General features: G+C 33.4%; 2 protein-coding genes across 2 annotated transcripts; both read left to right on the plus strand.

Moving 5' to 3' along the window:
- Nucleotides 1-7235: 7235 nt before the first annotated feature.
- Nucleotides 7236-12826, plus strand: LOC123702640 (myrosinase 1-like). Its single transcript, XM_045650402.1, has 6 exons — nucleotides 7236-7297; nucleotides 7448-7590; nucleotides 8174-8841; nucleotides 10570-10872; nucleotides 11322-11560; nucleotides 12474-12826. Exons 1-6 carry the CDS (start codon nucleotides 7236-7238, stop codon nucleotides 12679-12681), a joined length of 1623 nt encoding a protein of 540 aa, XP_045506358.1. The 3' UTR covers nucleotides 12682-12826.
- A 3275-nt stretch (nucleotides 12827-16101) lies between these two features.
- On the plus strand, nucleotides 16102-19648 carry LOC123702641 (myrosinase 1-like). The gene is made up of 5 exons (XM_045650403.1): nucleotides 16102-16156; nucleotides 16572-17239; nucleotides 17552-17857; nucleotides 18786-19027; nucleotides 19429-19648. Exons 1-5 carry the CDS (start codon nucleotides 16102-16104, stop codon nucleotides 19646-19648), a joined length of 1491 nt encoding a protein of 496 aa, XP_045506359.1.
- The last annotated feature ends 3487 nt before the right edge of the window (nucleotides 19649-23135 follow it).

The following is a 23135-nucleotide window of genomic DNA, read 5'->3' on the forward strand; positions in this document are numbered from 1 at the left end:
GGGCGTGGCCAAGCGCTCTGCGTATACATGCAAACGGCGATGTACCTTTGCTCGAAAATAACATCTCTCTTTGCTAGTAGGGTATGAAACATTTGTTTTGTTTCATTATATAATTTTAGATAATATAATCCTTGAGGGTTTTTTACTAATCACCTTAATAGATGATTGGTTTTCCTGTCTGCCAAGCGGAGACTTTAGTCTCCCTGTAAGAAAAAAAATAGGTCTTAAAATCTCTTTGTATGAGTACCAATTAATTATACTAGATGTAAACATAGGTAATTTGTTTATTGATTTAAGAATTTTCAACAAATAATAGTTACATAACAATTTATATAATTTAAATACTCGTCCACGTTACCTTTAATTTTTTAGGAGATTTCAGCATTACATAAAGTTTTGTCAAATTGGTTAGAATTATAACTGTAATGTAGTAACACTTATTTACGTGATGTAGCAGTTGTGCGTACTTACATAAAAAGAATCCTAATATATTTCTTATTTTCTTATTGAATCATTTACATTTGATTTTTTAGCACAGAAAATTTAGCATAAAATACTTGCGCTCAAAGAAGTAAGGGTATCAAAATATCTCTATACAAAATTTCATTCAAATTGGTTCAGTAGTTAAGGCGTGATTGAGTAACAGACAGACAGACAGAGTTACTTTCGCATTTATAATATTAGTATGGATTAATTTTGCATTATATTTTCAGTGAATTTGATAGACGATAATAATTGATCCATATTTTAGTTATTCAAAAATACATTGAACTCAAGTCTCAACTGTGATATTTATCTCGTTCATTATTAAATACTAGCTGCTCCGCGCGGTTTCACCCCCGTGGCTCCACTCTTGTTGGTGGTAGCGTGATGATATATAGCTAACCTTCCTCGATAAATGGGCCCGAGATTAGCGCGTTCAAACAAACAAACTCTTCAGCTTTATAATATTAGTATAGATTTTTTCGACGGCACTAGTGCGAACCAAGGGCCCTCCGAATCTTATCTCCGGCCATTCACGCAAGAACAAATCAACTAAGTATATTAACAGAAACTGCTGATTTGCTTGCGTTGAACCATTATACGAGTAAATTTGTGTTTATGAATGATTCTCAATTTCTCATAAGAGAACCTTCCAAGTTCCTTCCCATCGATTCCTATGATGCTCACGTTGGCACGTATCCTGACCCGTTTTGGATGAAACGAGACACCTGGCTTTTTGTAAGTGAATATTTTGCGTGTTATTTTGTCTTATAGCACGGAATGCAATTAATAATTTAAATTATGAGTCATGTTTTTTCGTGCGTGCAGGCGGCTCTATCGAATTAGACGTTGTCGCGTCAAAAACTGAGAGAATAGAAAAATATATCTATCGTGACATACAGCAATCGGATTTCTTCTACATATGGTAGGTCGAAGGAAGCGGTTTTGAATCCCGCCTTATGATCTTTTGGTTTCTATTTTTAATAAAGGTACAAATTTTAGTAGCATTTTTAAATGCAAAGTAAAAAATAGATAATAATAAAAATAATGTCTGCGTCGATTGTTTTGTAACTCGCAGCAAAACAAATGATAAACTATAATCGTATATTATCTATTATGACCAACTGCTTTTGAAACTTGTTTCTTTTTAATACTATCGTAGCAACGTTAATCGAGTGTTAGTCCAAACCGGTTCGATTATACAAAAATCGCATAATCTTGTAATACTGCTGAATTCAGATTAGATGTAATAACGATTAGAATTATGATAAGTTGTTCATTATTTTTACATATTATTAATTATTATATTGTTAACTAGCGGTCCGTCCCGGCTTCGCCCGTAGATATTTATATATTTTATTCTCTACATAAGAACCATCCTCGTACTTCAAGGAATATAATAAAAAAAGATTTATCGAAATCGGTCCATCCGTTCACGCGTTGAATTCAAATTATTTTTTTGCTGTATGATCGTGAAAAAAATTCCAAAAGTTCTGCAAACTTGGGAAAGTTTTCGATATAATATTTCATATTTCAAATTTGCATCCAATCTAAGTGTACGGAACATTGTTAAAATTGCAATTAAGAGTTTGCAGAGTTACTTTCGCATTTATAATATTAGTATGGATTCGTGGTCATTTTTTCGAGTAAGGTGGTCTCGGAATAATTACAAAAGTTTTGGAACTTGGTTGCAAACTTCGAAAACATATATTCTGATGCATTTACAAATTTGCAACCTCATTCAGTTTAATAAATAAAAAAAACATTAATATTCAATATCAAAAGATGTTCCGTACACTGAGATTGGTTGCAAATTTAATACGTGATATGAAATATTATATCGAAAACTTCCCCAAGTTTGCAGAACTTTTGGAATTTTTCTCACGACCATACAGCAAAAAATAATTTAATTGCAGTTCCGGACTGCGGACAAGGTTGCAAAATGAGATTTATTGTCGCCCCAATGTACCATTCACTTGACCGAAGTTTGAAAACTTTTGGAATTATTGTGAATTGATTGTCTTGACCGACTGGAGTATCTCGTTCGCTTCTTATTTACGTAATTTTTGGGATGCGCGTAGAGTTATTCAAACGGAAAATTAAATGAATATTTATTTTTGTATGAAAATAAAATCGTTACAAATTATCAAAAGTTACGACTTTTGTTTGACAAATGTTACGACTTTTGTTTGACAAATGTTACGATTTCTACAACAAAATGTTGTTACTTATGATATTAGTATATCTTGTCCATCGAGGTTGCTGGTGTTTTACAAGTAACCCTGTATATACAACCACATACAACTATTAATCCACAAAGATATTAAATCAAAAGTTACGTCTAACAATTTATATGTAGGTATTTTAAGCAAGTCATTTATTTGGTAGACACAGTTTATCGGTACGAGTAGGTATACTTGAGCAATAATTTATATAGAAGATTTTTATTTATTTTATTTATTTATAATTCTTTATTGTGCAAAATATGATCAAACAATAGTATACAAAAGGAAGTAGTAATACAAAAGCATAAATTGCCCAAAAGGCGGCCTTATTGCTAAACAGCAATCTCTACCAGGCAACCTGGCGGGAGAGGAAATGCAAGAAGATTATGGGATAGTGCAAAAATACAAACAAAGTATCAATGCAAAAAAAAAAAATATTATAATATGTCACTCGGAAAATAGATACTCCTTAGTCGGGATTTAGTCTTTAAACTATTTTTAATTAACTTGTTTTGGAGTTATGTCACAGAATACATAATAGTAGGTAGCTAAACGCTACAGAACGGACACTCTCCGCCTCCCGCCAAAATTAAACACTTACCTCACCCCGCACGATCAGCCTAAAAATGGTCCGTATTTTTCTGCAAGGACGATACCCAACGAAGATTGACAACATTAATCAAATTGACATAAAGTAATTTTATTATTTTGGATTTGTGATTATCGTTTTTCATAGAAAATGGTTAGATATTGTGCTGTTTACGGATGTATTTCATCAGAAAAACGTGAATTTTTTTTACGCTAGTCACAAATGTGCCAACCATAAAGCGTTAACACACACATTTGCAGTCTCTACAGTGTGACTGTCAAAACGATAATTTTGTATGGAGTGTCCGGGGTGTGGTTATGTGTTCAAGGTTTTTTACATATTTGAAACTTAATTTGAAATATGCTAAGGAAGCTCCACACGACGTTTTTTTTTTCTAGAGGGCGCTGCAGTCAATTTAACGTAACATCATGCAGATTTCATTTCATCAAAATTCATAAAAATCGGTCAAGCCGAGTTTGATAACAATACTTTGATAATACATATGATGATTGATGATAGACGTCATTTCCATATATAAATAGAAATTCATAGAATCTACTATCAATCGTAAATCTTTTCAAATAATCTGTATTTGAAAAGATTATTTATAATTAACAAGAAAAAGTATTAGTATTTTTCTTAATCAGCCAACCTATACGCATTATCTTAGGTAATAATTAAAATTCCCCAATGTTTTAAGCTCTAATCAGAATATATTTGTGTTATATTGTTTTCTTCATATAATCGATTGTTATGGCTATCTCAATTTGCCTCAATGAGAATTACCTACAGACCAATAAGTGAATGTGATTAAAAATACGTAGGTACATCTGTTTGGGTGTATTATACATTTCACATTTATGCTATTTAGATCAAATTACAAGAATACTTTTTTAATTTTTATAAATAAAATGAGAAATCAATATTCTCATTAGGTATAGTACTTTCAATATCAGTTTATAGTTTTTTGATATCTGTAATACATAGTTACGGAATAATCGCATATGTACACTTAACGACTGTATAAAAACATAGGTCGCTTTCAAGCTTTCGCTTTCGCGTGCCGAAACTCTTTTTTTTTTTTTATACAAAAAAAAGAGGATCATAAATTTATTGAAAACGCCCATGGACTTCGACAAGATCTAAGAATCAATACTTTTATAGATAATGTAGTCTCTAATCGTCGGAATAGAAGGGGTACTGTTATTAAATTTGACGATTAGTATTATTTTAACTGTGGTAGGGAAGCCCAAGAGGTAATTTTGGGATTTACTCGATTAATATACAGAACAGTAACCAGTTTGAGCATTTAATATTGGTGGGTGCGTTCAGGTGGCCGCCTAAAAACTTTAAAAAATCCCTTATTTCTAAAAGTTTTTGTTCAAGACATTGGGATCCCTTATATTGTAACTAGCTGCTCCGGTTTCCGTTTCTCCGGTTTCACCCCCGTGGCTCCACTCCTGTTGGTCGTAGCGTGATGATAGCCTTCCTCGGTAAATGAGCTATCTAACACCGAAAGAATTTTTCAAATCGGACCAGTAGTTCCCGAGATAAGCGCGTTCAAACCAACAAACAAACAAACTTCAGCTTTATAATATTAGTACATATAGATATATAGTATAGATTATTTCACATATCTACTAATTATAATTAATTGTGAAGAGTTATTTAAATTCTCCGACATGTACAGATAAGTTATCTAGTTTTCAAAAAGACTTACTAAAGATATAAATATACAGTATGTTCTTAAAGCATACGATGCGCCTTATATATTTTCATCACAACATACAATAAATGAAAGTCGCTTTCTCTGTCCCTATGTCCCTTTGTATGCTTAAATCTTTAAAAGTACGCAACGGATTTGGATGCGGTTTTTTTATTAGATAGAGTGATTCAAGAGGAAGGGTTTAGTATATAATTTATTAGGTTTTAGACTAGCGGGCGAAGCCGCAGACGGTAAGCTAGTATAGATATATGATGAAGTTTGGATGACGAATCCATCCATTACTGAGAATAAGTCTGTATCAAAATCATATGTAAAAGGTTTTGAAGCGCTCTTTGAACCACGTTATGCATTCAGTGTATTCTGTCACATGGACCAATATCTACCTAGACCACTGTTTAACTGTGTAGCTAAGTACTATATCAATGTTATTTTTTATTATTGTAGAACAATCAAAGTGTCTGGTGGTCATGATTTTAAGTCGTAGTTACTGTTTTCGTAGTGTTACAGGTAATTTGTCAGTAATTCCATTTTTTTTTTTCAAATATGAACGAAATATTCTTTCAATAATTGTCATTATAAAATATAAGTAAACACTTGTAGCCATCTAATCATCTAATCAATAAATATCGTAAAGAATTGCTGCTCCTTTAACCTCGCTTACTAACATTCACACATCAACCAAATGGATAGGTAGGGATTTACAAAGTAAAACAAATCCTTCTATCTATATTATTTTTATATTAAACTAGCTCACCGTCCGCAGCTTCGCCCGCTTTGTCTGACCCCTCATAAATTATATACTAAAACCTTCTTCTTGAATCACTATATCTATTATAAAAACCGCATCAAAATCCGTTGCTTAGTAAGGATACAAAGCGACAGAGAAAGCGACTTTGTTTTATACTGTGTTGTAGTATTACCACCAGGAAATAAATAAACACCCTGTAGATAAACATTTTTTCATCAAGATGTAAGTAATATAGATTATTTCTGATGATCGGATTTTACAAACGTTATACATACTTATAAATACGGCGAGAATTACTCACTGAGGCTAGTTGTGTTGCAATCATGTTCTCAATAAAGGAGATATTTATAATATTGAGGTATTGTTATTCTCGTATTATATTTTATGTGTGTTTTAATATTTAAGCTAGTGATCAAGTAAATATGTAACAATTGTGATATTATGTAATGAACAATATACAGGGTGTCCCACTGTTGGTATACTAAGCTCAAAGGAGGCTATTGTTTTGCATACGCTGAGTACGTAAAAAATACTTATAAAATTCTAGACGCAATTTTTTTTTCAAATAGATGTGTTCTTACAACTCTATGTGTAAAACCATAACAAGCAACCCGCCCAACTTTGGTACCAGCTCGTTTAAGATTATGTTTTCATTGACAAAATGCTGACATTAGCGAAGCGGTATATATACCGGCTACGTGAAACTAGAGAAAAATTTTTTTTTTGATGCAATTTTGATGTAGGTACCTTACCTATATGTATTTTTTCGTGATCAGTGTATGCAAGACTACAAGTCCCTTCGCGCTTAGTATACCAATAGAGGGACCATTGTGGGGACCATATACGAAACCATACCATATACGAAAGCACCCACATGCGAATATTTTTTACTACAATCTTTTAAGACATTTTTATTAAATTACATTGTTAACTAGAATGAAAACAGAAAATTTTTAAGTATGAAGTGGCGTAAAACTTGTTGAAAATTTTGATTGAAGTCAAATTTCCAATTCCAACGGCAATTAAATACTTAAAATTTTATAAATTAAAAAAATATATTCAACAGCTAAAAAAATTATACAATAATTACTTACCAGCTTTTTAGTTTTTTACGTCGTATGCGAAACCTAAAAATGTCACGCAGAGACTCATTTTCACAATATTAAAATAAAAGTAGAAATTTTCTGCGACAGGCCCGCTATGCGACAGGCCGCGCCTACTGCAACGCCGCCTGTTGTCGCGATCTGTACTGAGCATTCCCAAATCCCACGGCATGTGTGTCGGCCTGGTGTGGCCTGTTGACGGTCATTCCAACACTATTTAAACTCAAGAACGACTGAACCGATTTGGCTAAATATTTTGTGGGAATGTACTTAGTTTTGTAAATTATGTTCATACGAAGACGCGCCCATACAGGCCGCGACAGGCACAGTCGCGCCGCGCCTCTGAACTTACCGACTTCCAATGGATCCAACGGGCGTCATCACTATCATTGGTCTGGCCTGGCGCGGTCTAATCTGTGAGAAGTCAGGCCGTGGGAATCCGTCTTTAAACATATTATTAGCAGTGATGTTTAGAAAAATTATTACAATAAAACACCACAGGTGATGAATGCCCTAAAAATCTCTCAAAATTAAGAACGAAATTACAATGTGAAACTATCAAACTCTTTTCAGCCTTTTATCAGCGATACAGGCAGATATTTTGAAGAATGTTGCTAGAAATGTTACGCAGAAGTCCTTGAGGAAATTTCCAGATGATTTCCTCTTTGGAGCTGCTACTTCATCCTACCAAATTGAAGGAGCATGGAATGATGGAGGTAAATACTTAAACATGCATTCATATATAAAATACATACTAGCCGCGCTCCTGTTGGTCTTAGCGTAATGATAATGCCTTCCTCGATAATTGGGCTATCTAACACCGAAAGAATTGTTCAAATCGGACCAGTATAACTACTGAGATTAGCGCGTCCAAACATATAAACAAACAAACAAACAATTTCTTCAGCTTTATTAAGCTATTGCATAGCTTCTATCGCGGGCCTTGAGCGCGGGGATCGAATCGAGAAATTCCGTAACGAAAAAACCTCACGCTCCCCACTCCGACGGGCGGAGGTGTGGCTTGAAGGCATAGCATGCAATAGCCTTACCGCGGCAGTCCCCGAGCTCCACACGTAAAGATAAGTAATTATCTCACAGTGTTGTAGGTACAATTGTATAGCGAAAAAACCCTTTTAAAGGATATAATCTTGATATAATAAACTCAATCTTCAAATTAATTTAAAACACTTGAACCATCATGTATCTATTTGAAGCTATCTTATGAAGCATCAACATATTAATATCACCTACATTATCATTTACTTATTTGGGTCTCATAAACTTTCTTCACTATTTTAGGCAAAGGCTGGTCAATGTGGGATCACTTAGTACGCACCGACCCTGACCATATAATTGACGGAACAAACGGCGACGTTGCTGCCAATTCATACTATTTCTACGAAAAAGACATCGCCATCCTGAAAGAGTTAGGCGCCAATGTATACAGATTTTCCGTATCCTGGCCTAGAATACTGCCATTCGGTCGCGCAGACTACATCAACCCTGAAGGAATCGCTTATTACAACACCCTGATCGATCGCCTGCTTGCCAACAACATCACGCCATTTTTAACCATATACCATTGGGAATTGCCTCAAAATTTGAATGAACAGGGCGGTTGGTTGACTGAAGACATCGTGGACTGGTTTGGCGACTATGCGCGAGTCCTGTTCCAAAATTTCGGAGACAGAGTCAAACATTGGCTGACAATCAATGAGCCTTCTGTTCATTGCAATCTGGGTTACGCTATTGGCCTCCACGCTCCTAGGATCAAGTCTCCTGGTGTCAAATACTATGAATGCGGGCGTCATATACTGCTAGCTCATGCGAGAGCGTACCATATTTACAAAAATGAATTCGCTCATCAAGGTGGTAAGATAGGTCTTGCTTTGGACTCTGAAATGAGTATGCCGAGCAGCAATTCACCGGAAGATATACAAGCGACTGAAGACTGCATGATGTTTCATGTAAGTTCTTTGTCGAATTTTAATTATTAACCTATGACCTAACTATGTATATACTTTCTAAGCAGTAAAACTAGAGTTAACCTATTTTTTTTTGTATTTATCACTAGATAGAAGAAGGCATAGTTGCTTCCTGCGCCTTTTCTAATGTCTGTATCTATCTATCTTGAAAACGGATTTTGATACGGTTTTTTTTTTAGATTTATTGTGATTCTATAGAAAGGTTTTAATTTTAAATTTAGCGTGCGAAGCTGCGGGCGGAAAGCTAATAAAAGATAAAACAATTTCAATTAATAAGATAAAAAATGATAACTCTTATTTGTTGTTGAGATAAAAATTTACAATAATTACTTACCTTTTATGATAGTAAATTATCATATTATCAGTAGACGTAGTCTGGACATTTGTAGGTATTTATCGATAAACTAATTTATAGTCCCGTCTTCGGCAATGAAAATGATGTCGCTTAAGCCTCATATTAAATAAATATTAAATAAAAATAACTACGTTAAAAACAACCGACTTCAAAAACGCAAAAGTAAAAAATAAAATAGATTTGATATTATTAAGCTTATAATATAAAAATGTGTTGGTAAGCGCATAACTTGAGAACGGCTTAACCGATTTCGTTAATTCTTTTTTTATAATATTTCTTGAAGTTCGAGGATGGTTCTTATGTAGATAAAACGTGAATATGTACCACGGGCGAAGCCGGGGCGGACCGCTAGTTACTACATAATTATTATTTCGATGTGCTATTTGATGTCGGTGCACGGGCTTAATACTGAGTGCTTAGTGTTTGGCACCAACTTCAAACCTATCGAACATCGCATCGAACAAAAAAAGAATCACGTAAATCGGTTCAGAAACCTCGGAGTAATCGGTGTACATACATAAAAAAAACATACCGGCCGAATTGATAACCTCCTCCTTTTTTTTTGAAGTCGGTTAAAAAGTGTACTGTTGTCTGCATTTATTCAGCCTAAATTATTGCATTAATATTCGATTAATTTCTTTCTGAACTTCTAGGATAATAAAATTATACAATAAATGAGTACAAATAAAATAAATACGATCCAATAACGAAAAAAAATATTGGAATTTTTTTTAAATTTAACAGTTTAAAATAGCGTAACTAGTTGAAAATTTGGCTCAAAACCACAATCTCTCTCCAACACAATCTCGTAACTTTTTCATCTGTAAAATATAAAATTTATAGTTAAACATATTTATATTTTATACATATAATTAGTTAATTACTCTTGAACTGCTAAATCAATTGCATATGATCATCTTTTGCTTATTAACATACACACATAATATTAAAATATAACACAAACTAAGAATACAAGTGATACAAAATAATTATCCCTTCCGTCAAGGTTCCGTCCTGAGTTTTAGTTCCGTCCGTTTCTATGATGTCTTTAAGATTTCTCGGTTTCGGAGTTTCCATGTTATAACACAACATAAGGCTTCCAATTGGGCAGAATTATCTTGTAAAGCTTTTAGAGTCTTTTGATTAAAATTAATAACTATAACTATATAAAAATGTAACGCAGATTTTCTTCGGATATTTTATTTTGTCCAATTGTATGGGAGTAAACGAGAGCGTTACTGGAAACAAAATTGGGTCTTGTCAGCCTCTTAAACAGTATTTAATCTTGGTACGTAGGACGTATTTCGCTTTCAAAGCTTATTATTAAAATGTTTCACCATAAATTTTCCTTTCAGCTCGGCCAGTTCGCCCACCCTATTTACTCAGAAACCGGGAACTACCCACAGCGATTTATTGATCTTATTGCTGAAGCGAGCGCGAGGCAAGGTCTCCCAGAGTCTCGCCTACGCAGTTTCTCTCAAGAACAAATTGACTACATAAGGGGAACAGGAGATTTCCTATCAATCAACCACTATTCGAGTAATTATGTGTATAGAAACGCGTCAGTAGTTAACATGCACGAAGTGCCGTCTTTGCTGGATGACGCGCAACTAGCCTTTTATAAGGATCCCTCGTGGCCATCGAGTTTTTGGATTGCAGTAAGTAAAATTGTAGGATAGTGAATAAAATAATACCTACCTACAAAATATATGTATGTAGAACAACTATTGTTTTGAAATATAAATGTGTAGGTAATTATTATTCATCCATTCCACATAAACAAGAAAATACTAAAGTAGATAAATAGCTCCTCGAAACCGCTCTGTAGCAGGTAACGTAGCGCGTAGCCACGCCTAGCTCATTTTTTTAATCCTACTAATAATATTATAATTGCGAAAGTTTGTGAGATGTATACATTTGTATACATTTGTATGTCTGTATGTTACTTTTTCATGCAAATACTACATAACCGATTACAATGAAATTTAGCACACGTGTAAAGGGCTTGGATTAACACATAGGATAGGTTTTATTATGAAATCCTACAGGAACGGGGACTATGCCGGTTTTACAATTTATTTCTCATACAATTTATTTACATTTTCAGACATACGGTCCCGGCTTACACAAGCTCCTAGTGTACATTAAGAATAATTACAATAATCCAATCATTTACATAACAGAGAATGGTTTTGCATCAACCACAGGACTGAACGACGAAGGCAGAGTTAGTTATTTTAGAGAATATTTAACTGCAGTTCTAGATGCAATCGATGACGGGGTGAATGTTAAATTATATTGTGCGTGGAGTCTCATGGACAACTTCGAATGGACTTTTGGTTACAGGTAATGAATATGCTATAGATTAATTTCTTATTAAAGAGTTACAGATGACTTGAATAGGCATATAAAGGCATTTTAGTTTAATTTTATATTTTATAATATCATTCAAATGCTTGAAACTTTTTCCATGAGGATGCAGGAAATCGGCCCGTAACAGCAAAACCTAACTACTGAATAGAAAAACTATCTATACTAATATTAAAAAGAGGAAAGGTTTGTAGTTATGTATGTATGTATGGTTTTCACGCATAAACTACTGGACCGATTTCAAAAATTCTTTCACTATTAGAAAGCTGCATCTTCACTGAGCAACATAGCCATTTTCAAAAAAAAATTAGAGACCCTTACCAAAAATGCTATAATGTAACCCAAGGTGTAAAAAATTCCTTAATAAAAATTCTGTCATCGCGAGCGCTGCGGAATCTAATCCTTGAAGTACGGGGATGGTTCTTATGAAAAAAAACGTAAACATGTAGGTACTACGAAGCCGGGGCGGACCGCTTTTGTTATATACTGTTTCACAGTTCACTACACTAAGAGCTAGCGCGCAAGAGTAACTTTTGTCTCCGCGACTATTCATTTGTCTCTCCCATCAACTCTATGGGGAGTTGCGTCGCTACGTGCGCGCACTTTCTTACTAGCCCTAAGCGCACTAGCTCTGGATTAAACTTTTTCCATTTTTCTCTTAGAGCAAAAGTTTTCTGAAGACCCAAAAGCTTTTTGCTACACAAAATTATAATGCTTCTACATTGTATCCCTTTAAATGCGAAGGCGCTATAAAATTCATGAAGCATTTCGTTTGGTGAAATATATGAAGTTACCATTTCTTTACCGATCTATCTAAATAGTATACCCATACTATTATTAATTACATATCTGTTATGTTATGTTTTAACGCTTGCCTTTTTTATTTCAGTATCCGTTTCGGCCTCTACGAAATCGATGAAAATGACCCAGAGAAAACTAGAAGACCCCGTAAATCTGCACTTGTGTTCAAAGAAATAGTGCGAACGAGGACCATCGACATGGACTACAACCCAGATCCTTATGCTAGCTCAGCTATAAACAAGAAAACTTCCATTGTTCTTTTGGCGGCTATATCATTAATTAAAACAGTATTTTAATTTGCTACATGACTTATATTAAGTATTTATTTTATCTTATAACACCTAGTTATTAAACTTAAATGTTTATTGTGACATTTTGTAACATATTACCTACATTTATTATCTTATAAATAATCTTATCTACTACCTACTTAAGACCCGAGATGGAACAAGAAAATTGAATAAAAATTGTAAAGCATAAATGATACTCTATTTATTTCTCCTTTCGTATAATATAATTGAACCTTCCATACAATATTCTCGTGTACAACACTATTCATATGTCCATGAATGCTGTATCCAATGGCTTGACTCTCGCAGCGAAGAAATATCTATTTCAAAACTCTATTCACTAGGTTTTAGGTAATAAATACATGTATAGATTATATTATATCGATTTATTATTTATTACGCGTGGATTATTTTCTTCATAACGATCATACATTTTTATTATATTTATTATTTATATATGTGTAGCTAAGTAACACAATTTTTCATTACACGTGCGTACATAATATGACTGAAAGACTCCTGTTGAATGTATTTTTATGATATACTTGTGCTATGAAAAGAACTTATAGATGGGAATAAGACGGCCATTTTCAATCACATTTAATTTGGTCTACTTCTGACAATAGGAAGGCGATTTTATTAAAAATAATTGTTATTTGCCAACTTATATTTTATTTCTTCTATCGATCGTCGAGGCGCACAGATTCTAGGCATCGCCATATGGTGGACGTTCCATGTACCCGGACTAAGCGGTTCGATTCCACATTCTTCATCCGAACCGCAAGGGACTGGAACGCGCTTCCTGAATCTGTGTTCCCCGACGAGTACAATATGGGGGTCTTCAAGCGAAGAGTAAACCGGTACCTACTAGGGAAGCGCGTACCATCTTAGACCGCATCTTAGCTCTCCATTAGGCGAGATTGTGGTCAAGCGCTTCCCTATCCTGAATAAAAAAAAACTTATAGTAAATGCTATTTTTATAGGTAGAATGCGTTTCGGTCTCTACGAAGTTGACTTCGACGATATGAACCGGACCGCACACCCAGAAAATCAGCACTAGTGTTTAAGGAAATAATAAGACCTAGGGTTATTGACCCTACCTACAATCAGGACCCGTATTCCAGAGACGACTCAAATAGTGCTGTTGTAGTTAAAACATCTGCATTAATTATTATTTTATTATCTGTACGCTTTTTTAATCTGTGATTATAGATAGAGATAGGATACCTACTAAGATAGGATACTATACATATAAACGGTATTATATCTCCTATTTAAGATATTTAAAAGAATATGAGGAAATTATATTTTATTAATGTTCTCTTTGTAGCTCTGTATAAAATAGCTATAATATTTATAGAATTATGAAAGTCACATTATATTATAGCATAGTATAAAGAGAGAAGTAGGCCAACTCCCGGCGTTCCGCTCCGCGTACGCACAAACGTACGCAGCGTTGCGCGTACACGGCCGCGGCGCGGCGCCATGTACCTTTGTTCAAAGATAACTTACTTTTCTCTATATACTATGATTATAGAAGAAAAAAAAAGAAGAAGAAAAGTTTATTCAACATCACACACATAATAAAAGGAAAAAAAAAATAAACACAAAACAAAAGCAACAAATTAAAAAAGAAAAAAAAAATAGAACTTATTCCTAATCAGTGTGGTGCTAAAAAGGGTCGCTACTCAGCATGTGCTGCACTTGTTGTGAAGCGCTGATTTTCAGTAGCCCCTTGTTGGAGTGCCAGTCAATAGACTTGAATTATAAAATATACGTATTATTATTTCTCATGTATACTTAAATATAGGTAATATACAAATATATAATAATTAGTAGAATACACAACACAAGTACATATTAATAATAATAGTAATATAATATAAACAAGACATAATAACATAATTTTACATATAGGTAATATAGATATGAAATACAATATAACACAATAAACAATAAACACAATCGTACCCTGTAATATCCTATGCGACTAAGGCTGGTTACGAAACTCGGTAAGAATTAATTCGGTACTTAAGAAGAAATTATAGTGTTTATTATAAAGATATCATTATTTATTTTGTGTCGATATTATTAACCCTTGTTTATAAAATATTAATCAAGTCAGTAATAAGTTATTTAAAATTTGTTTATAGCGTAGACATAATATTATTATTAAGTTCCAATGATTTAATTAAAAATTAAAACGAAAATGGGCCATTAGCGGAAACAATTCGTTTAGTTTTGAAAATTGGGAGTCAAAGGACCCTTTTTTTAGATTTTACTTCTACTGATCAGCTTGATCTTAACAGACATCGATACCCAGTTTTTATTAAATCCATCACCAAATCCAAATTAGATCTTTGCTGTCTCCCGCCTACAAAAGTTTAACCAAAATTTAACTTTGGCATAAGTTAAATTTTTAATGTTTCAAGCACAAGAAAGAAGTCACATTGCATCATAATATAACACATACAAAATCAATTAGGTACATACAAAATTAATATTGAAGAATAAAATCTCTTCGTCGTCAGTATTACCTCCAAAGGTGCGGAATTAAATATTTTATATTTAGCCTTTTTTTATGGTCACTCGATAACAATTCCAGTAATCTTTATTGTAATGGATCAAAGATAAAGAACCCTAATATATTACTTATTTTCCGATTCTAAGATACATTTGATTTTTGAGCGCAGAAAATTTAGCACAAAATGCTTGCGCTCAAAAAAGTCGTGGTGCTATTAAGGTAAGTACGTGATTTTTATTATTAATTTATTATTTAGGAACATCTAAAGAACAGTTTTGCATATTTTCAGTGAAATTTGAGTTTAAATTAACAATTAACATTATGTATTTCTTCAATCATAAACTGCATCACTTACAATGGACCCTTTAATAGTTAAAAAAATATATTTAAAAGTTAACACACTGTGATAAAAATCTCTTTAATGTTTACATTCATAAATATTTTTCCAACCGCAGTAGTGTTAAATAGTGTTTAGGCAATTTCTTAACTTATTACATCATATGCAACCGGAGATATAACAATGTAGCCTTTCATACTTAAACACTTTTATAATTTGTTATTAACCGACTTCAAAAAAAGGAGGAGGTTATATATTTTTATGTATGTACACCGATTACTCCGAGGTTTCTGAACCGATTTACGTCATTCTTTTTTTGTTCGATGCGGGATGGTGTCGAATTGGTCCCATAAAAATTTTATTCGGATAGGCCCGGTAGTTTTTATTTTATGAGCATTTTTGTCTGTATTTGTAAAAGTTTGAAGTCGGTTGTTTTTAACGCAGTTATTGACTTGTTTGTGTATCTAATTTCAGTATAATATATGGCATAACAGCGGTCAGATTGAATAATGTGGAAGCCCGGAATAATACGCAAAGAAACTTGCGAAGGTTTCCCGCCAACTTCATGTTTGGAGCTGCTACATCTTCATATCAAATAGAAGGTGGTTGGAATGAAGGAGGTAATAATTATTGTTTCAATTCATAATTTTCAATACGACTTATAACTGCTTGCTTAATATACATATTTTTCTCAAGTTTTTTTAAATATAAAACACTTTAATTCCTCTCATTTAAACTTTAAAGTGTCAATTAATAAGCCGTGTCTTCTTCAAGCTATGAAGTGTAAACGTATACCTTAAGGGGATGAAATATTTTTTACTGAACCAACTGAAGTCCTAAACAGACCAACTGTTAAATACTTTAGAAGTTAGGTAAACTTAAGTACTAGTTACTTCGCTTACATAATTTGTTACAGTCTCTCAACAAATTGTTAAAATGTTAATAAGTACTGAACTGAAAAGCGCATTTTTTTCAGACTTTTCATAAATAAGAGCCCATAGACCATTATTAACATGTATATACCAAAAATTATAGGTAAAGGATGGTCCATGTGGGACCACCTCGTCAGAACAGACCCTGACCATATTGCAGACAGATCAACTGGCGATATAGCTGCCAACTCGTACCACCTTTATAAACGAGACGTAGAAATGCTCAAAGAACTTGGCGTGTCTATCTACAGATTCTCCATTTCTTGGCCCCGAATTCTGCCCTTCGGTCGACATGACTACGTAAACCCAGAAGGAGTGGCATATTACAACAATTTAATCAATGAACTCCTTGCAAATGGTATCACCCCATTTGTTACCATTTACCACTGGGAACTGCCACAAAATTTGAACGAACTAGGCGGTTGGTTGACTGAAGATATCGTCGATTGGTTTGGAGATTATGCTCGAGTGTTGTACCGTAATTTCGGAGACAGAGTGAAGCATTGGTTGACGATAAATGAACCGTATATTCATTGCAATCACGGATACAGTCGAGGAAACCATGCGCCAAGGATACGGTCACCAGGCATCGCGTTTTATGAATGTGGTCGTCATATTCTCTTGGCTCATGCAAGAGCGTACCATATTTATAAGAACGAGTTTGCATTTCAAGGTGGTCAAGTTGCTATAGTTATCAGTTCGGATATGTCCATGCCAAGTGATGATTCTCAATCTAGTTATGAGGCTATGGAAGATTACAGAGCTTTCTATGTAAGTATAATAAATCACAATTTTACTGCAACAATATTTTATAGATGATCAAAATAAGAATGAATGTGAAATGACGTCACAACATCCAAGTCGAACGTATCCCTAAGGATTTGATTGACATGATATTTATACTATGGGCCCTCTTCACAATGAACAGGTTTGGCCCACCAAATCGTCTGAATCTGAATGTTTACCGCACTCTACACTATCATGATTGCCTCTGCTCAGTGCTCACCAGCAAATGGTTACTAACCGTTAAGAGAGCTCATTAAGTAATATTTGTCTGGACTTAAAATCTAAACATCCTTTCAGGTGGGCCAATACATGGATCCAATTTTCTCCGCAACTGGCAACTATCCTCAACGACTGATTGATAGAGTGGCTAGGGCTAGTGCGAACCAAGGGCTTTCAGAATCTCGTCTCCGCCCATTCACACAAGAACAAATCAACTATATTAGGGGCACTTCTGATTTCCTTGCATTAAACCATTATACGAGTAAATTCGTCTACAGGAATGATTCTCTTAATGGAACTTTCGAAGTTCCTTCACATCAAGATGATGCTTATCTTGGCACGTATCCTGACCCCTCTTGGATGCAAGGAGGCACTTGGCTTTTTGTAAGTAAAGTTTTAACTGGTTATTTTGTTAGCAGAATTAGTGTTTGTTTTTGAATTCTGTAAATTCAAATTGAAATTCAAATTTCATTTATTTACAAGAATGTAGTTACAAAAAAAGGTAATGTAAGATTTTTCAGATATTTATAAATTGTATATCCAGAATAGAAAAGAACATCTATCCGTGATCCCACCCCAGATACCCACACCATAGGTCGAAGACAGTGGCTTTGAATCTCGCCTCACTATCTTTGATAAGTATGAGTATTCATAAAATTCAAAAGTAAAAAAATATATAATTATAAGAATAATATCCGCGTCGACTTTTTTGTAATTTGCAGCACATAAAACCAATGATAAAGAAAAGTCGTATATTATCTTCAATTACCAATTGCTTTTGAAACTTGTTTCTTTTTAATACTATCGTAGCAACGTTAATCGATTGTTAGTCCAAACCGGTTCGATTATATAAAAATGTCATTATCTTGTAGATAATCCAGCTGAATTCTGATTAGATGTAGGTAATAACGATTTGAAATATGATAAGACTTTCACTGTCAGTTAGCTATTATAAAAAATATAAATACGATCTTTCATTTAATTTGTACATATTTGAGAAATCTCGTGAATTATGAACTTTCTTATAATGCTCATAAACAGATTTCAAACTAGCTGCTCATATAAACTCAAAATGAGACGTATAGCTACTCAATAATGTAGCTTTCTGCTGGTGAAAGGTAGTTATTGTGTTATATCAATACAAAAAAGTGTCAAATCTTTCCTGTATAAACGTCTTGTAGTTGTAAGTTGATTTAAAAAAAGCCTTTGTCACCCAGCACTGGGCAGCAATTGTTTAAAATCAGTAGTTTTTGAGTAGCATAATCTAATGTTTCCTCTTCATAATAATTGTAGACTATTTATACTCTTCTAGGCATACCCACCCGGACTATACAAACTACTAGTACACTTCAAAGAGAAATACAACAATTTGACAGTTTACGTTACAGAAAATGGTTTCGGTAACTACACTACTGGTCTCGATGATGAGAACAGAGTTACTTATCTAAGAGGATATATTAATTCCTTGTTAGATGCTATAGACGCGGGTGTGGATATCAGAGGCTACTGCGCTTGGAGTCTGATGGACAATTTTGAATGGGCTACTGGGTACACGTAAGTTGAAATCTTAAATAAGTATATAAAACTCAAAGGTGACTGACTGACTGACATAGTGGTGCAGGTCACCTCACGCCAAACACGCCTACACGCCAGGTAGATGTTAGAAAACCTGCAGCACGTCAAATTTCAGCCCGATCCGTTCTGTAGTTTGGGCTGTGTGTCTGTTTATTTTTTGTTAAAAATAGTTATTATCTGTCAAGTTATATAATTAAATGTTAAATAATTTGCTCTTATATCTGTGTTTATTTAAATTAAGTTACTATTGCATGTTGTGATTTCTTATCAGAGGTGTGAATTTGGTTCCTACATGCTTGTAATATGTACTTGATGTAATTTATTAAATGTAACTGTAAGTGAACCTTAAATGAAATAAATAAATTGTTTTATTCTTACAGGATGCGTTTCGGTCTCTACCAAGTTGACTTCGATGATGCGAACCGGACACGCACACCCAGAAAATCAGCACTAGTGTATAAGGAAATAATTAGATCTAGGGTTATTGACCCTACCTACAATCCGGACCCGCATGCCAGAGATGACTCAAATAGTGCTATAGTAGTTAAAACATCTGCATTGTTTATTTTATTATCTGCTTTTGTTAATACGCTTTTTTAATCTGTGATAATTTAAGTATGTATATCTAATTTATAAGAATGTTGAAATAAATATTGTACGGCAGAACTACTGAGAACAATTTAAACTACTAAAACTAAATAAAAATAAATATAGTTTACAAAAAATAAAATAAAAACTAGCTTTAATTATAGAATCAACATAATTGTCACTTGCTACAGACAGAGTAGGTAAAATATGTATCAGAATTGAGTCTATAGGAGTAAACATACCGGTCAAATTTATAAAAGCATGTTAATAAAATGATTATTATATGTCTCGATAGAGACAGGATACTATACGGTATTATATATCTTAGTTAAGATATTTAAAAGAAAAATATGTGATACATTATAGCATAGTATAAAGATAGAAGTAGGCCAACTCCCGGCGTTCCGCTCCGCGTACGCACAAACGTACGCAGCGTTGCGTACATGCTTTGCTCTTTTCTCTATATGCTATGATTATAGTGTTTTTATACAGATATCATTATTTATGTTGTGTCGATATCATTAACCCTTGTATAGAAAATATTATTTAAGTCAATAATAAGTTATATGTTATTTACTTATGTGTAAACATAATATTGTTATTAGGTATCATTGATTTAAGATATCATAATATTTGTCATTTTGCGTAATAACTTTTATATATTTATTGTACTTGTAAAAAGATAACATCAATAAAACAATTTTAATTTATAACTGTTGTTAATTTATTTATCTGCGGTATGTGAGGTATGGAATCACTGAATTATTTTTATATCTTAATATATATAAATCTTGTGTCACAATGTTTGTCCTCAATGGACTCCTAAACCACTTAACCGATTATAATAAAATTCGCACACCGTGTGCAGTTCGATCCAACTTGAGAGATAGGATAGTTTAAACATGTAGGTACCACGGGCGAAGCCGGGGCGAACCACTAGTTTACTAATAAAGTAAAACGCGTTAATTTCATGAACTGCTCGAACAATCGATTTAATAATTATACTTCTTCGTTGGGTATTATGTAAGTACGTGATCCCTGTGTGCTATCCTACTAATATTATAAATGCGAAAGTTTGTGAGGATGGATGGGTGGATGGATCTTTGTTACTCTTTCACGCAAATACTACTGAACCGATTACAATGAAATTTGGTATGAAGCTGAAGACCCAGAATAAAACATAGGCTCCGGCTTCCATTTGAATTCTGAAGTTTGAATAAAAATGTACATAAATATTATTATTCAGGTATAATAAATTAATTATAAAAATTTATAGGTAGTTACTTTATATACCGTTAAAGCGATTTAATTATTTATTTTATTGTCAACTGACCAGCAATAAAACTAAAAAAAATTAAACCATTGTCGTTCAGATACGATGTAGTAGGTACTCTACTAAGGAAAAATTAAACACAATCTATAAAGTAGAACTTAAGTTGCTAACCAATTTTTTTACACAAAAGATAGTGCACACCCATCTTTCCTCCTTTTGCGAACTAGAGTATTATTCTTATCTTTAGTCTTTAGATAACGCCACCGACCTATTCTGATAACATTAAGCTCATAATCTTCGTAGGTTATTGAATGTCGATATTGAGCATTCTTCGAAGTGGATTAGCTTGCAGGGGGGATGATATCACGCTCCCACTGAAGTTCGCGGGAGTAGCATGTGTATGCTACTGTATTTTTGGTGATGATTGGCGACACCAGGGGCCCTTTTCCTTGCCCTTTTGTTGTATGTGTGCGTGGCTGCGTTCAATTAAGTATTAAACCTATGTTCAATAGCAATTAAAGCAGTGCGAATCAAGCCTTCAAGTGTTTCAATGTTCCCTACTTAGGTACGTGTCTAACACCTTTCCTGTCCATTTTTTTACCCTCGACGACAATCATTTCAGAAAAATTATAGAAATAAAGTCGGTGTAACTATAATTAAAATAAAAAATATTTATTGTTTTGTGATACAAGCTTCTGCGTTCCCATGTTGATAACCTGCAACCATAACCCTAGGCAATATGCGAAAAAAATATGTAAATATTAAAAATAATGGAAAAGAAAGTTACCTACTATACAACGGGGATAATTAATAAGCATAAATAAAAAATTGCTCCAAAAACGTAAACATAGATTTTACTTACCTCTGGATTACCTGGATCATTGTCAAGGGTAGTATTATTACGAAAAAATTAATCATGTGATTTATAAAAATCAAAGGTAAATTAGATATTCGAATCCCACTTTACAATACAAATAAGTAATCGAAGATAAATAATTCGAAAATGACGATTTATAAGTAAAAGACAATATTTCGACCCACCTAACTATACACTTTATTCAGAACCTTATAACTGTAATGATATGATAATAATATATAATATACGATATCTAGAAATGACTAGCTGATGTTAAAGACACCTTCTAAATATTAAGGCTCTGGTAAAGTCTGCATAATAATAATTTATCAGAATTTTCATTGAAGTGTGCGGAATAAAAGTGACAGATAAATTTTGTTATTATTATGTATTATTAATAAGTTAGTTATCTCGTTTTCAGAAACACCTACTAAAGATATAAATATACAGTATGTTCTATGTACAGTATATGTTGTTTATGTAGTATGTCGGCATTTTTATTCTTTCTTTTTTGCGCTATCCTTATTCTTCTCACATTTCCTTTCCTACCAGGTTGTTTGGAAGAGATTGCTGTGTAGCAATAAGTCCGCTTATTGTGCAAAATTGTTGTACCTTATTAGTTCGTACTACATTTCTTAAATTGTTGTGTACAATAAAGAGTTATAAATAAATAAATAAATATTTTCTAAAAGCATACGATGCGCATTATATCTTATTTTTAAATATACATGTAGGTATATGATGGAGTTTGGACTTTGGATGACAAATCCATCCATCCACGCATGTTTCAAAATCATTAATAGGTTTTGAAGCACCATATGAATTACGTTATGCATTCTGCCACATGAAAGAATATGTATGTATCTACCTATTTCTCAAAATGTGAGCGGAATATCCTTTCAATTCTCTCTGTCTCTCGAATTGGTGCTCTTTTCATTTCTTCTTTTAACCTTACTTACCAACATTCACACATCAACCAAATGGATAGGGCTAAATAAAGTAAAACAGATCCTTCTATTTTTATTATTTTTATCTATAATTATCTTATAAGTTATAATAGTATAGATACTATTTGTCTGTGTCTGTGTTTGTCTGTGTTTGGATGGATTTGTCATCCAAAGTCCAAACTCCATCATATACCTACATGTATAGTTAAAAATCTATACATATAATAAATCTGTAGAAGGGTCAATTCTGTACATTGAAAATATTGAAAAAATAAATAGCAGGGGGTATTACTGGATCGATACCAAACCCAAATATGTGATTAAAAAAATGTTTGTCTGTCTGTCTGTCTGTCTGTCTGTCTGTCTGTCTGTCTGTCTGTCTGTATGTGAAGGCATCACGTGAAAACTAGCGGTTCGATTTCG

This window comes from Colias croceus, chromosome 24, assembly GCF_905220415.1.
Source record: "Colias croceus chromosome 24, ilColCroc2.1".
Taxonomy (NCBI): domain Eukaryota; kingdom Metazoa; phylum Arthropoda; class Insecta; order Lepidoptera; family Pieridae; genus Colias; species Colias croceus.